At 42.3% G+C, this 12,369-nt stretch overlaps 1 protein-coding gene across 1 annotated transcript; it reads right to left on the bottom strand.

Moving 5' to 3' along the window:
- Positions 1-780: 780 nt before the first annotated feature.
- CD28 (CD28 molecule) lies at positions 781-11,715 on the bottom strand. The gene is made up of 4 exons (XM_082484288.1): positions 11,646-11,715; positions 4,943-5,296; positions 4,569-4,687; positions 781-1,115 (listed from the first exon to the last, which is right to left on the bottom strand). The coding sequence occupies exons 1-4, from the start codon at positions 11,698-11,700 to the stop codon at positions 975-977; spliced, it is 669 nt and encodes a 222-aa protein (XP_082340414.1). The 5' UTR covers positions 11,701-11,715; the 3' UTR covers positions 781-974.
- Positions 11,716-12,369: the final 654 nt, after the last annotated feature.

Genomic DNA, 12,369 nt, shown 5'->3' with positions numbered 1-12,369 from the left:
TGTGCCAGAAGATGTGCGTGAATTTTCAGGAGGACTCAGCAGAATGCCTTTTGGATAGAAACAAAAATTCAAAAATTGAAGTAAAGCTCTCTTTAAAAACTGACCTCTGTGTCTTCTAATGCTTCCCATACAACTTTTTATTCCCTTGCTGTAGGAAGCAAACAAAACAGAAATGGGGTTCTTCATGTCTTCATGACAACAGAACTTTCTCCCTCTCCAGCTTGTCTTGATTTTACCTTCAGGTTGATTACTTTCTCACTCTGTGGAGTTGCTTGGTCGTGACTTCAAATGGCTTTATGAACATTTACAAAGTGTTGCAACATAAGGACTCACGCGTTAAAGGTTTAGTAGTTTTCTGTCAGCTTGATTTGTCCTGGCAGCCCATTTGTGCCATAGCCTAATATCTTGGATGCCTTCGGGCTGACTCTTCCCTCTTTCTTTTAAGCATGTGTTTTGAACTTCAGACTGTGCCCTGGTCTTGTAGGGAAGACAAGATTATTTTTTTTTACATTTTGCCATATTTAACAGCAACAAGGGTTTCTGAGGATTAGACATACAGGAAAGGAAATCAAGAGTTAAATCTAAGGCAGCAGTTATTGGGAAAGGTCAGAAGTTCTGGTTCTCCCAACAGCTGAGCAAAACCACAAGTGTTAAGAGGAGACCAGCTCTGAGGTCTGATGCCACCTTTATGTCTTACCCACTGACAACCCTCAACACAAGGTGTATCTCATTTTCAGCCGTCATGGAGAGCAATCCTTTTTTACCACCCCCGACCCCACCCCCCTTTTATGATTGATTGTGGGTTTTTTCTTTTAGTATATTATATCAAAGTTTAGCCAGTACTTGCTATGGTGTAGGTTTCCATGATCAGTAATGACAAACATGATGAGAAAATGAGCGGCTGTCCTTCCATGTCCAAGAGCAAGTGACTGCCTAGCAGCACACAAGGCTGCTGGTGGGTCAGCCGGTGGGTATCACGGCTGCCAGGACCGATATGCAGTGTAGTCTCGTGTTGGCGCATAGGATGGGTAACCTTTGTTTTTCTGGCATGGCGGGTGCCGAGGAGTCATGTTCATGTAGTCACTCCGATGGTACATATTCTTTTTGGATTTTTGCTGTGGGAGAACAGGGAAGAGAAGTGTGAAATCTTTTCTGCAATTAGTCTGTCCCACCTGGGGTGATCATTCAAAAAAGGAGAAGAAGAAATGGAACAGAGAATCCTTTAAGTAGAGGGGGTTTGACTGTTAATAAGACCTGAGACAAGTTAATAATGGATTTGATTAATTTTCCTTCTTTGAATTAACAAATTGTCTCACCCAACTCTCATATTAACTGCTGACAGTTCTGGCCCTAGGTCCTGGTTCAGGGAAGTAGTCATATTTATAAGGCAGCCTCAGGTTTAAATACATTTACAAAAGAATTAGAACACATGTTCTCATAAAATAATCCATGGAATTTGCCCAACCTGAATGTAAGTCTCCATCTTATCTGCTGAGAGATTTACAGTGTTAGTTCTCCAGGTAAAAGAATGCTGCAAACCAAGGATACAAACTGATGCCTCTCACCATCAATTCTCAGCTGTGGAATGACTCAGCAGAAGCAATATAGCCTGAGCAGCAAACGCTGTCCTCATTAGGAGGAAAAAAGAATTAGCTTAACTCAAACAGAATAAGAGCAGGAAAAATCAGCCTAGGCTACGTGTATCATGGTTTGCCTACCATTTACAGCAGTAACACACAACATATATGTTGTTCTGAGCCTTCCATCAAGGAGCAGGAGTCAGAGCTGATGTTAATTTTTTATCTGTCTTACTATCTGGGCTTCAAAAATCTCATTTCCACTGTTGAATTCCTGCCTTATAATGCCCCTGTGAGACAAGGGAGGCATTGTCTCTTTCAGAAATAAGAGTAGCAGAAGACAGGTGAAATAATTTGCCTATAATCACAGAGGAAGCTTTTGTCTACAGCAGCATTTGAACCTCTGACTGCTGTAGGCTGTGCACAAGGTTGGTGTTTTTGCATAGCTTAGGGCTTTATTGATCAGGAGCTAGGTAAAGTGCTTCCATGCTTTTCCTTAATACTGATCATACCTTCTTTTGTAATCTCCTTTATACTGAAATTTCCTTCCTATCTACATAAATACTTGCATATGCTGCAATATACATGCGATGCTGTGGAATTGGAGGAGGTTTGCATTAGAAAATCTGATGGCTGAATTATGCTGTACATGCAGAGCAGGGCAGTTATTACAAAACATTTTAAGCTTTTTTATATTAATATTACGTATATGCAAGGTGTTGAATGTAAGTTATATACTGCTTAAGCCATGCAATGCAGCTGATCCATGTAAATCACTAGATACAAAAGGTTTACCTGTATGTGTTTATCTCCTTAATACCTGAGAGGTAATTTTGCATGGAAGAAATACATTTTGCTAGCATGAGCAAATGCTGGACTGTTACAGGATCAAAGACTGCTACTTTTGGAGAGGAAACCAGTTTTCCTCCAGGGAAGGCAGAACTGTATGAAAATAGACAAATCTTTAGCTGCTTTCAGGAACTTAAGTGAAACTGGCTTGCCACAGCTGTCAAGTATCATATTTTAGGATCTTTTTTTACAATTCAGAATGTCTTCTAGGCAGCTGTATTTACATTCAGTAACACTCTAAATACATCCACACTCTGAGTGCATATTATCCGGAGAATACCACTAGCAGTGATAACAGCAGGTAAAAACTGATGCAGCAAACAGCACACATCGCAATGCAGCCTTGTCAGTCTTCCTAGGAGCAGACGTGTTAGTAGCTAAGTTTATAGCCATTAGGTACCATACGAATATAGCAGAGAGTAAATGGTTCAGATTGTAAATGATGGATTTGAAGCTACAGCATCTCATCAGGGCACAGCACTGTAACACCACCAGCTGTTTGCTGTAATCCTCTTGGCTCTCCTAGGAGTCAGCCTCTACAATAAGGCACAAAGAAGGACCACTTAACCTGCCTTTGTGTTTTCCTGTGGCAATGCCCCATTTGATTGTTTTCCATTAGAAATAGCTATATATTGAGCAAGTGTATTTTTGTGAAACACTTAACAGGTCTGAAGCTTCAGCTAGCAGTGAGAGAGGTTTTCTGTATAGGTGCAACATTTAACCTGTCAGGGACTCTGGGCCCTTTATACAGGATACCTTGTAATGTGTTCGTTCTCCCCCTCCCTTCTGCACTGGTGAGGCCACAACTGGAATGCTGTGTCCAGTTTTGGGCTCCCCAGTTCAAGAGGGACAGGGAACTGCTGGAGCGAGTCCAGCGAAGAGCAACTAAGATGATTAAGGGCTTGGAGCATCTCCCTTATGAGGAAAGGCTGAGAGAGCTGGGACTCTTTAGCCTGGAGAAGAGAAAGCTGAGGGGAGACCTTATTATGGCGTACAAGTATCTAAAGGGTGGGTTGAAGGAGGATGGAGCCAGGCTCTTTTCAATGGTTCCCAGTGACAGGACGAGGGGTAATGGGCACAAGTTAGAACACAGGAAGTTCCGTTCAAATACACGGAAAAACTTCTTTATGGTGAGGGTGACAGAGCACTGGAACGGGCTGCCCAGGGAGGTTGTGGAGTCCCCTTCTCTGGAGATTTTCAAGACCCGCCTGGATGCAGTCCTGAGTAATGTGCTCTGGGCAATCCTGCTTTAGCAGAGGAGTTGGACTAGATGATCTCTAGAGGTCCCTTCCAACTCTGAAAACTCCGTGATTCCATGTTGAAAATTGCCATTTAACAACAAAGATACAGGGGAAAGGCAGAGTGCAGGGAACATAGCTCTCTACGGTCTTTGTTCGAGTCTTTCCCACATGGAATAAGTACTGTAAATCAGCTCTGGGAGATCATGATCCTAAGACATGTCCTGCTGCCTCTGCATCGTGGCTCACTCTCTCTTCATTCCAGCAGGCAGAACTGGATGTGACCTGGGCCAGCCAACTCTCCAGAGAGATGAGAAAGCAAAAATAATGAGCCATAAGACTGTCTCAGCTTTCTTAGGGTTAATGTACGGAGGCAGACGAGGGACTACTAAGATCACGGTGCTCCTTTTCCCTTGCAGTCAAGCTGCCAGAAATAGTCCATACTCAAGGGAATTGCTGGGTAGGCACAAGACATTAGTGCAGATGTTCTTGGGCCAACTGAGGGTTCCCTAAAGATTGTTTTACTGTAGGTGAACTCCTTCTGTCAGTATAGTCTCAAAGGGTTTTTCCAGGAATGCTTGTGCTAGATTTCCCTGACAGGGATAATTGTCAGAGCTAGAGACTGTCCCAGTATTGCTGGTGTGCAGGGCACTGCCAACACTATAGCATTACTATTAGCTTTAGGACTGTGCTGCAGAGGCCTGGCTTCCCCCCTGGAGAGTATCTGGTGCTTCAACTCTTTAGGGGCGTAGCATGGGTGTGCATGTATTGCTGGGGTGAAGAAGCACGGTGAACCTGAAGTGAGGGGTATCAGTCAGTTTGTGGTAAACACAGTTGAGTATAGCCTGAGAAATGAACCAGGGACAAAGAGCATACAGAGAAAAGGAAGACAGTAGTTTCTTACCCAGTAGTTAATAAAAACTGCGGTTATTAGCATACTGTAGACAGTAAGAACTCCAGTCACTGCCACCATAATCCACAAAGGAATTGCAGACTGAGGCTCTTGTGTTTGGATGGGTGTCTCTTTAAGGAAAGGAACAAAGAAAACTTTAAGTACATAAAAGCAAAAACCTCAATCTCTGCTATTTACTCCCTGTTCCAATGTGCCATTTGTATTGATCATCATTTTAAGATGTCTTCTTCAGGACATCAGGAGCAGGAATGTGGGTTTACTAGGCAACCCAACTGTGTTTTTTTTAAGGAAACAAACTGACTCAAGTCATCATGTAGGGAGTGTGTATAGGGAGGATACTGGCCTACAGAGATTTCCCAGCTTACCTTTAACGTGAATGACGGTCCCATTGCTCTTCTCATTGCAGACATATGGGGGTGGATACATGGCCTCGATTTTGCAGAAGTAGATGTCAGTTTGGCTGGCACTCATATTCCAAAGACTGAAGACTACTTTGTCTTTATCATGAATCCCCTGGCAGTTGAATTCTTTATTTGAATTACTGCTAGTTTTGGTTGTATTCCATGAAATAAAGCAAACTTCAACTGCACTGTTTGTTCCTTTGTGCAGTGAAGCTCGAAATTCCTTCCCTGTTCCATTGTATGTGTAGTTGCAGACTAGAGTTGCAGTTTTGTTAGCTACAGTGAGCAAAGGACGCTGAGCCACTAAAATCTTGTTTTCTGGAAGGGAAGGGAGGGGAGGGGACAAAGTGAGAAAAACACTTGTTTGTAAAATACAGTATGAGACTTCAGAGCCACACATCCTCCCGTGCAACTCTTTTCCCTGTCTCCTCTCCCCTGCTGATGCTCCCTACTAGGAGCACATAACCACCAAGCTGCAGAAGCAGTTTCTCACAGGAGCTCTTGGTGCAGCAATCCTCCTCTATATAAATAATTATATAGTCGCTAGGGGAGAGTGGGAGGTCAAGAGCATTTTTCTTCAGAGTCAGAACACTAGTACAGAAAGTGGCCTATATGATTAAGGTTTAACGTCAGGGTTCAGAAGGCTACTCTGCATGTGTGTGCATGTGTGTATATATAAGGCCACCTTAGTCTGTCCTTTCCTTAGCAAGCAGATTCCCAGGAGACATTATGGAGTGAAAATACTGTGAATTAAACGCTTAGTTTAGCATCAGATAAGAGAATATTATTTATGCACTTGCTTTTTAATCCAAGGACAAGACTTGAAGAGGTGGCAAGTCGAATTTGCTGAACCATTTCAAGGGTTCGGACCTTGGACCATGAGCACTAAAAGCATGAACTGCTATCACTTTAATGTAAAATAGTAATTTCTGTAGCTAGCAGCTGTAGTAGATTCTTAATCTCTCAAAGGACTCAGGAGCTGACTAATTTGGCACTGCATTGGCACTTAGCACTTGAATGGCTTGCGAAAAAAACACATCACACGAAGGTATAATTCAATTTGGATTGACCAGACTGATACATAAACAGGAAATGTTTTCTGACATGGAGACCTCTGTGCTACCATCTGCCAAAGAATGAAACACTGCAAGGATTGTGCAGAAAGGCGACTTCTTCCAAGCAAAATCATCCTTTACAAATCAGGCCCTACTTTTCAAAAGATGATTTGTAAGTAAGAGGAAGGGAGTTTTAGCTTTTAAGCTAGGAACTTACCAGAACTAAGGACAGCCCTTTTGTGTATATATGTGACTGTGTAAGTCTTCATGCAAGCTCAACTCGTATGAGGTCTTAGTAGTCTTTTACAGATCCCTGAAAATTGCTGTGGTTGTGAGAATGACAGTTATATCTCTTGTCTTCAAAATCTGCTTCAAAACCTGTATTCTTTCTACTTAATCCATATGACGAGACTTAAAAAAGGCTAGTAAGGGAAATGGAGTGGGAAGGAGGCCAGATCCAGAATGCCCAGAAAATAAGTATTTCACCATGTTTAACAATGATTAGGACCAAATGGCTACATTTAGTGTGTTCACATCTGCACAAGAAGATGGAATACCTCAACGTCTTGACTAGGGTACTCCTTTGGCATGAACATGGTCCCGGGGGTAAAGTAAACACAAAGAGATGCATGAGATGGCCAGGACTAGTGGCAGGGTGTGGGCTGTAAAAACAACCCATGGCTAGCAGGTTCTCTAGTTACTAGCCCAACCCATGAAACTGCTGAATTTGTTCATTTTCTCACTGAAAGTCTTGTTTACCAGCCCTGTCTTCTCATGAGGGCAGGAAGGTATAAGACAGGGAATGCTCTACTGCCTTGTCTTTAGCAATGGAAGACTGTTGTACATCCTCCTTGTGTCTCTTTGTTCAAGACAGTCACTGTGGAGGCTGGAGCAGAGCTTGTCACAGCTCTGAAATCCCATATTTTCAGGAAACCCAAGACCTCTGAAACTTTTTGTTTTGATGAAGGATGAGCATTTCCAGGCTTTCCAGCAGAATGAGACAGGGATCTTGGAATCCTGATACTGAGTGGCAGATTAATAACAGGCAAAGTGGGTTTCTACTCGAGGTGCTGCCTGTGGCGAATTTTCATCGAAATGAAGACATTTCAGCAAAACACTTCAGTTTCATCGAATCAGCATTTTCCGACAAAAGCACTTGCATAGGCTTATAAGGCATTCTAGTAAGGGGTGAGGTTTGGATTCCACCCCTTTAGACAAGGTATTTGATCATCTTTTTGTTGGCCAGAAAATTGCTCTTTGGCCTAAATGGCAATAGGCAAGTCTTCATTAGAATTATTCTACCTTTACCACAGCAGAATTCTACACATCTCACTTGAGACAGAGTTATTCTTCTGATTTGCACTGTAGCAGCACCCACCACTACAACCCTGATCGTCAAAGGTACTGACTACAACTTCAGAAGAAACCTTTTCTGTCTCAGAATTTACAACCAAAATAGGCATCCCAGAACAGACACTTGCAGAAGCATTACACTTCAGAAAAATGCTTGCCTGTTTTTCACTGCAAGTACTTACAGAAAACTAATGGATGTTTATTGTTTAGCCTGATCGGATTTTTGCTATGGCCAGAGGAAAGAAAAAGAACACTGAAAATCTCATCACTGAGGGTCTACCTTCAAATGTTATTTAGAATCATCTGCAGACCCCTATAACTTACTCTGACCTTTTGCTGTTGTCAGCTAATCTGGATTCCTGATGTTTCGTACATAGCTTCAGGCCTTGAGCTCCACTATTTAACTACAGCTTTGGACTATTTATTTCCCTGCCATGACATTGTGCTAATTGGCAACCAGTCTCTTTAGATACACCCACCTAAAAAAATAAGTTCCTTTAACTTATTTCCACCTCTTGGGTTTATGGTGCAGTCTGTGTGCTGTGGCATGCAGACTGGGTGTTGATAACCCAGCCCCACGCTGCTGATGTTAGGATACAGGGTGGCTGAGCAGTGAGAAAAAGTTTATTTGTGGATCATTAAATGAAGACTGCTTCTACATGATTTAAGCTAAGCACCCAAATCCATTTTCGCAAAGTGGGTCTACTAGTTCAAATCTAAATTGTTTGAGGGAGATCTTTTGTTTTTCGTTTGTAGCAACTAATTAGCACCATGTGAATCGCTTGGGCTGCAATGCCTGCAGGGGCAAGGCAGGTTTACCCCACAGGCGTGTTAGACAGGCCCTGCTGTCATCTTCCTCCTCCGGCTTGGATTTTCTTTGAATGGAAGAAAGTCAACCATGCCACAATGTGTATTAGTTTCATGGGGAAAACAGAGGAAGGCCAAACATCCCTTACTTCACTTGTGATCTGAATAGGATTTGATTATATTCTTAGTAGGATCTGGACCGTTCTGAGCAAACATGGGCTGGGGCTGCTTTTGCCTTCACAGACAGTTTTTCTCGTAAGTGTCGCTTTGGGTTTGTTAAAATGGTGAAACTCTGAAACATTTAGTATGTGTTTCCATTAGTGTATGCTTTCCCCTAAATAGGGTTATGATTGCCATTTCCAGAGCTGTGTTCAGTCATGCTGCATAGTAATAAATATCTGTATCTTGGCCTTACCCAGCCAAGAAAATGGCAGTTATGAAAAATCATTGTCTACAGTTTCAAAAAGCTGTGAAGTCTACAAATGTAAAATCATTTAAGTCACTGTGCACAGGCTGCAAGCTCTCTCAGGATCTTAGGATTTATATGCAATGGTGTGGAAGATCTCTAAACATTTGTTAAGCTTTTTTTGTACCTTAGTTTTCATGCTAGAAATTTTTTATAATCACATGTGAGGTTTTTTTGCATCATGAAAAAGAATGCCATCCATAGATAATATCCATAAAATACTGACTCTCACTGAGCCCCTGATGCAAGAAAAATTCATTGAAGTTTTGTTTTCTTTCTTTCTTATTTGCCAAGAAAGTGAAATAGAGACGACAAAGTATGGAAAATAACTATTTTGAGGTTTTTTTTCCAGAACTTTCCATGAATCACCATCGGCTATTGGAAAAAATATTCTGCTAAAAATATTTTGTACTCTCCTTTCTTTCTTTTCCGTGCTAGTTGACTTCAAGCAGCTATTTGCCAGAGCAAGGAATCTGGGAAAAATTGGGATTTCTATAAGCACAATAAGGAAATGGCCCACTCAAGTCCCTGGGGGGATAGGGGAAAACCCGAAAGGAGTTTATTTAATCCAGAAACAGAAAGACGCACAGCTATGTTATAAACGAAGCTCTTCCATTTGTGCTGCTGTTGGTCTCTTGTTCAATTAGCTTTACTCTTATTTCGCAGGTACCAGAGTCTTTCTCTTTTACTTTGGTTTTAGATCAGCCAGCTGTGTGTATAATGTGCAGCTGGAGGGATCTGCCCCTTCTAGCCGTTACAGACTTGCTTTCTGCTGAACTTTCCTACTTCGGTGCAAGTACCGCAGGAAACACAGTACTACATAAAGCCCAGGTGACACTCTTGTTTTAATCAAACCCAGTGTGAGCACAGGGGTCTTTCTGGTCAGTTTGTGATTTTATTTTTTTCTTAAACAAGAATTTGTTGATGTCATCCTAATCTCAGCTAACCTTTCCTCATACATCTTTTGCATTCTGGTAACCTTAGTGGGCTAGAGGTTGATTTTAACACCCAGAGACCATAAGCCAGAAGGTTATATGGGTAGTAAAAAGATGAGGTAATTTGTGGTACACTGCAGTGGGAACCCACTTATATTACTTACTTCACAAAATACATGGACAGGCAACTTGATCTAGCTGCCTCTCTAACAGACCATAGCAAGGTAATTTTAGCCAACAAAAAGGCAAAGAGGACAAACTTTGTAAATGTTAGTGTTTCTGCAAAAGGGAAATGAACAAACTGATCTTTTAAATGCCTTCGCATGATTCAAACTCAACCTGCAGCACTCAGTGATACAGTCTAACAACAGCAGAATGGGACAAATTCTGTTGTCTTCCCCAAAACAAAATACCTAAGGCCTATAATACACTTTGTGGCTGGAGGAAGTCCTGCAGGGTTTTGACCTGCCTTAGTTTTTTCCATGTACTAAGGATCAAGCATCTCCATCAAAATGAAGAGAAGAGGTGGAGAAAGGAAAGGGGGAAAAGATGAGAGCCCTGAGCAGCAAGTGACCTCATGTGCTTCTCTTCAAGCAGTTGAACAGTCTCGTTGAAGCTGTTGGAGAAACTCAATCTCTTCATGCAAAACGAGCGTTTAAACCTCTATAGAGTCATGGCATAACCCATGTCTGATAACTACACACTATATTTTATTTTGTTGCAATTCAAAAGACTTTCTTAAAGGCTGTTCACACCTCATGGAAATGTTTTTAAAACTGTTAACCCACTGCTGATACTTATCCCCTCCTGGAATCGGTGTCTTCTCTGACAACCCAGGGGCCCACTGTGGAAATAATTATGATATTGCAAACACAGAATTATAGACATGGGAAAAGGACGAGGAAGAAAAAGCCTATGGTCTCTTAAAGAAATGTAGATCGTGGTGTCATGCCAATTACAATGCCTTCACTGAGGAAAAGAATTATAGAAAAACAATACAGAAATTAGATTAGGAAAATTAGATTCAATTGTATCTATCATATTAGAAAAAGCAACTCTTTAAAGATGTTCTATATGTGAAAAGTTTTGTACTGGAAAACAGATTTTTGTTCCTATCTGTAAAATACAAAACACATATTTGGAGAAGACCCAATAACAACAGTTCACAGGCCAGCGGTTTGAAAAATTATCTGTCTCAAGATTATCCTAGAAAAAGCCATCATCCCTTACCTTGCTTTGCATTTTGATGTACTTCTTGGAAAGACATGTTAGCTCTGAACATACGAACACTGCGTCAGCAAGTCAACACCAAGACAAAATACCCTCAGCCACAACAACTGAAGATTCAGAAAGATTCACTAAGACTCAGGATTTCAAAATCACAAAAAGACATTTTTTTGTTGTAGTAGATCCTTTCAGAAAGAAGCTAGATATCTAGTAAGGATCAATAAACTAATAAACAATGCAAAAATCAGAAACCCAGCGATTCCCATCCTCCTCTCTTTGAGCTCAGTAAGTAACTCTGCTTTTGGTCCTTTTATTTGCTATTTCTGTGAGGATGTGGGTAGGCTCAGGTCTGCAGCCCATCACACTGAACCAGGCCGTGGTGGGACCTAGACCTTTGCACAGGAGACTTGAGGGTGGTGGAGAGGCTGCCCTAAGAGAGACACTGGCACCAGGTCTGCTCTAGTCTCCCTGCCCCCAAGAGAAGGCACTTGGAGAAAAATTTGTAAAGCCTGGGGGGAAAAGGTGAAATAAACCCCCCTCTATCTATGCATGCAATTTCCAAATGCATCTACAGAGAATTCAGATTAAAAGAAAGCTCTTGGCTCTTATCTTGGAGGGGTACCTGTGGCAGGAGAAAATCAGCCTCTTACTTATATCAAGTTGATCCATGTGCCATCTTAGCAGCATGCTCTGTCTCTCCCCTTTCATCCAAACACAGAATAATTTGTGCAAAATTAATTCAAAGCTATGCTAGACCTACCTCCTGATGATCAAAGTGAGGAAAAGTAGTGGAAAGGATTGAAATGGGGGGTGTTTTTTTTTACCTGTTACATCAGCAGTGGGGATGAAGCAGAGCACCACGAGGATCCCCAGGAGCATGGTGCTGATGGTGGGCCCAACGCCTTGTCCCCACCCCCTGCAGGCACTGCCACCTCTCCCAGGGCTCTGCGCCACCAGCCTTCCTTCTCCGTGGGGCCAGGCTGCACCCTCGGTTGCTCACACAACTTCTCTCCTCCTCCCTCCACAGCACATGATGCGCAGCCAAGTGAAACCACTGTAATGGCAATGCTTGAGCAGGAAGTTAAATTGTTTGATGACTTAGGAAGTTGCCTCTGCAAAGCTCAGTAACACCTAAAAGGTAGTGGAAGCTCACCTTTCAAAATAGGGACTCTTGTCCCTGTATTGTAAGATGTGTGCTTGTGTTTGGGGCTCTGCAATTTCTCCTATCAGGAAGAAATGGACTTCCCTAGAGGTGCAGCGCTGTTTCTTTACCAAGAGTATATACAGTTGTATGCTGTTCCCATCATCACGATAGAAGCAAACAGCAGCTTCCACGTTCCTGGTGGACAAACCTGACACCTCAGGAAGTTGTGCGCTCAGGAAGCTCCCTCTCTCTCCTCACTCCCAGAAGCAGAAACCTTCCTCTCTTAGCCTGCTGGCTTGCTTCTGCCTGCCTTCCTAGCCCCTGGGAATGCTGACATATTTGGGCAGTAGATGACCTAGGTTTGTTCATTTTAATTTTTCTGCATCTGCTTACCACCTAAATGC

Source organism: Vanellus vanellus (genome assembly GCF_965231255.1).
Source record: "Vanellus vanellus genome assembly, chromosome: 5".
Taxonomy (NCBI): domain Eukaryota; kingdom Metazoa; phylum Chordata; class Aves; order Charadriiformes; family Charadriidae; genus Vanellus; species Vanellus vanellus.
The sequence above is the reverse complement of the archived record's forward strand: the minus strand, read 5'-3'. Positions and strand labels throughout refer to the sequence as shown.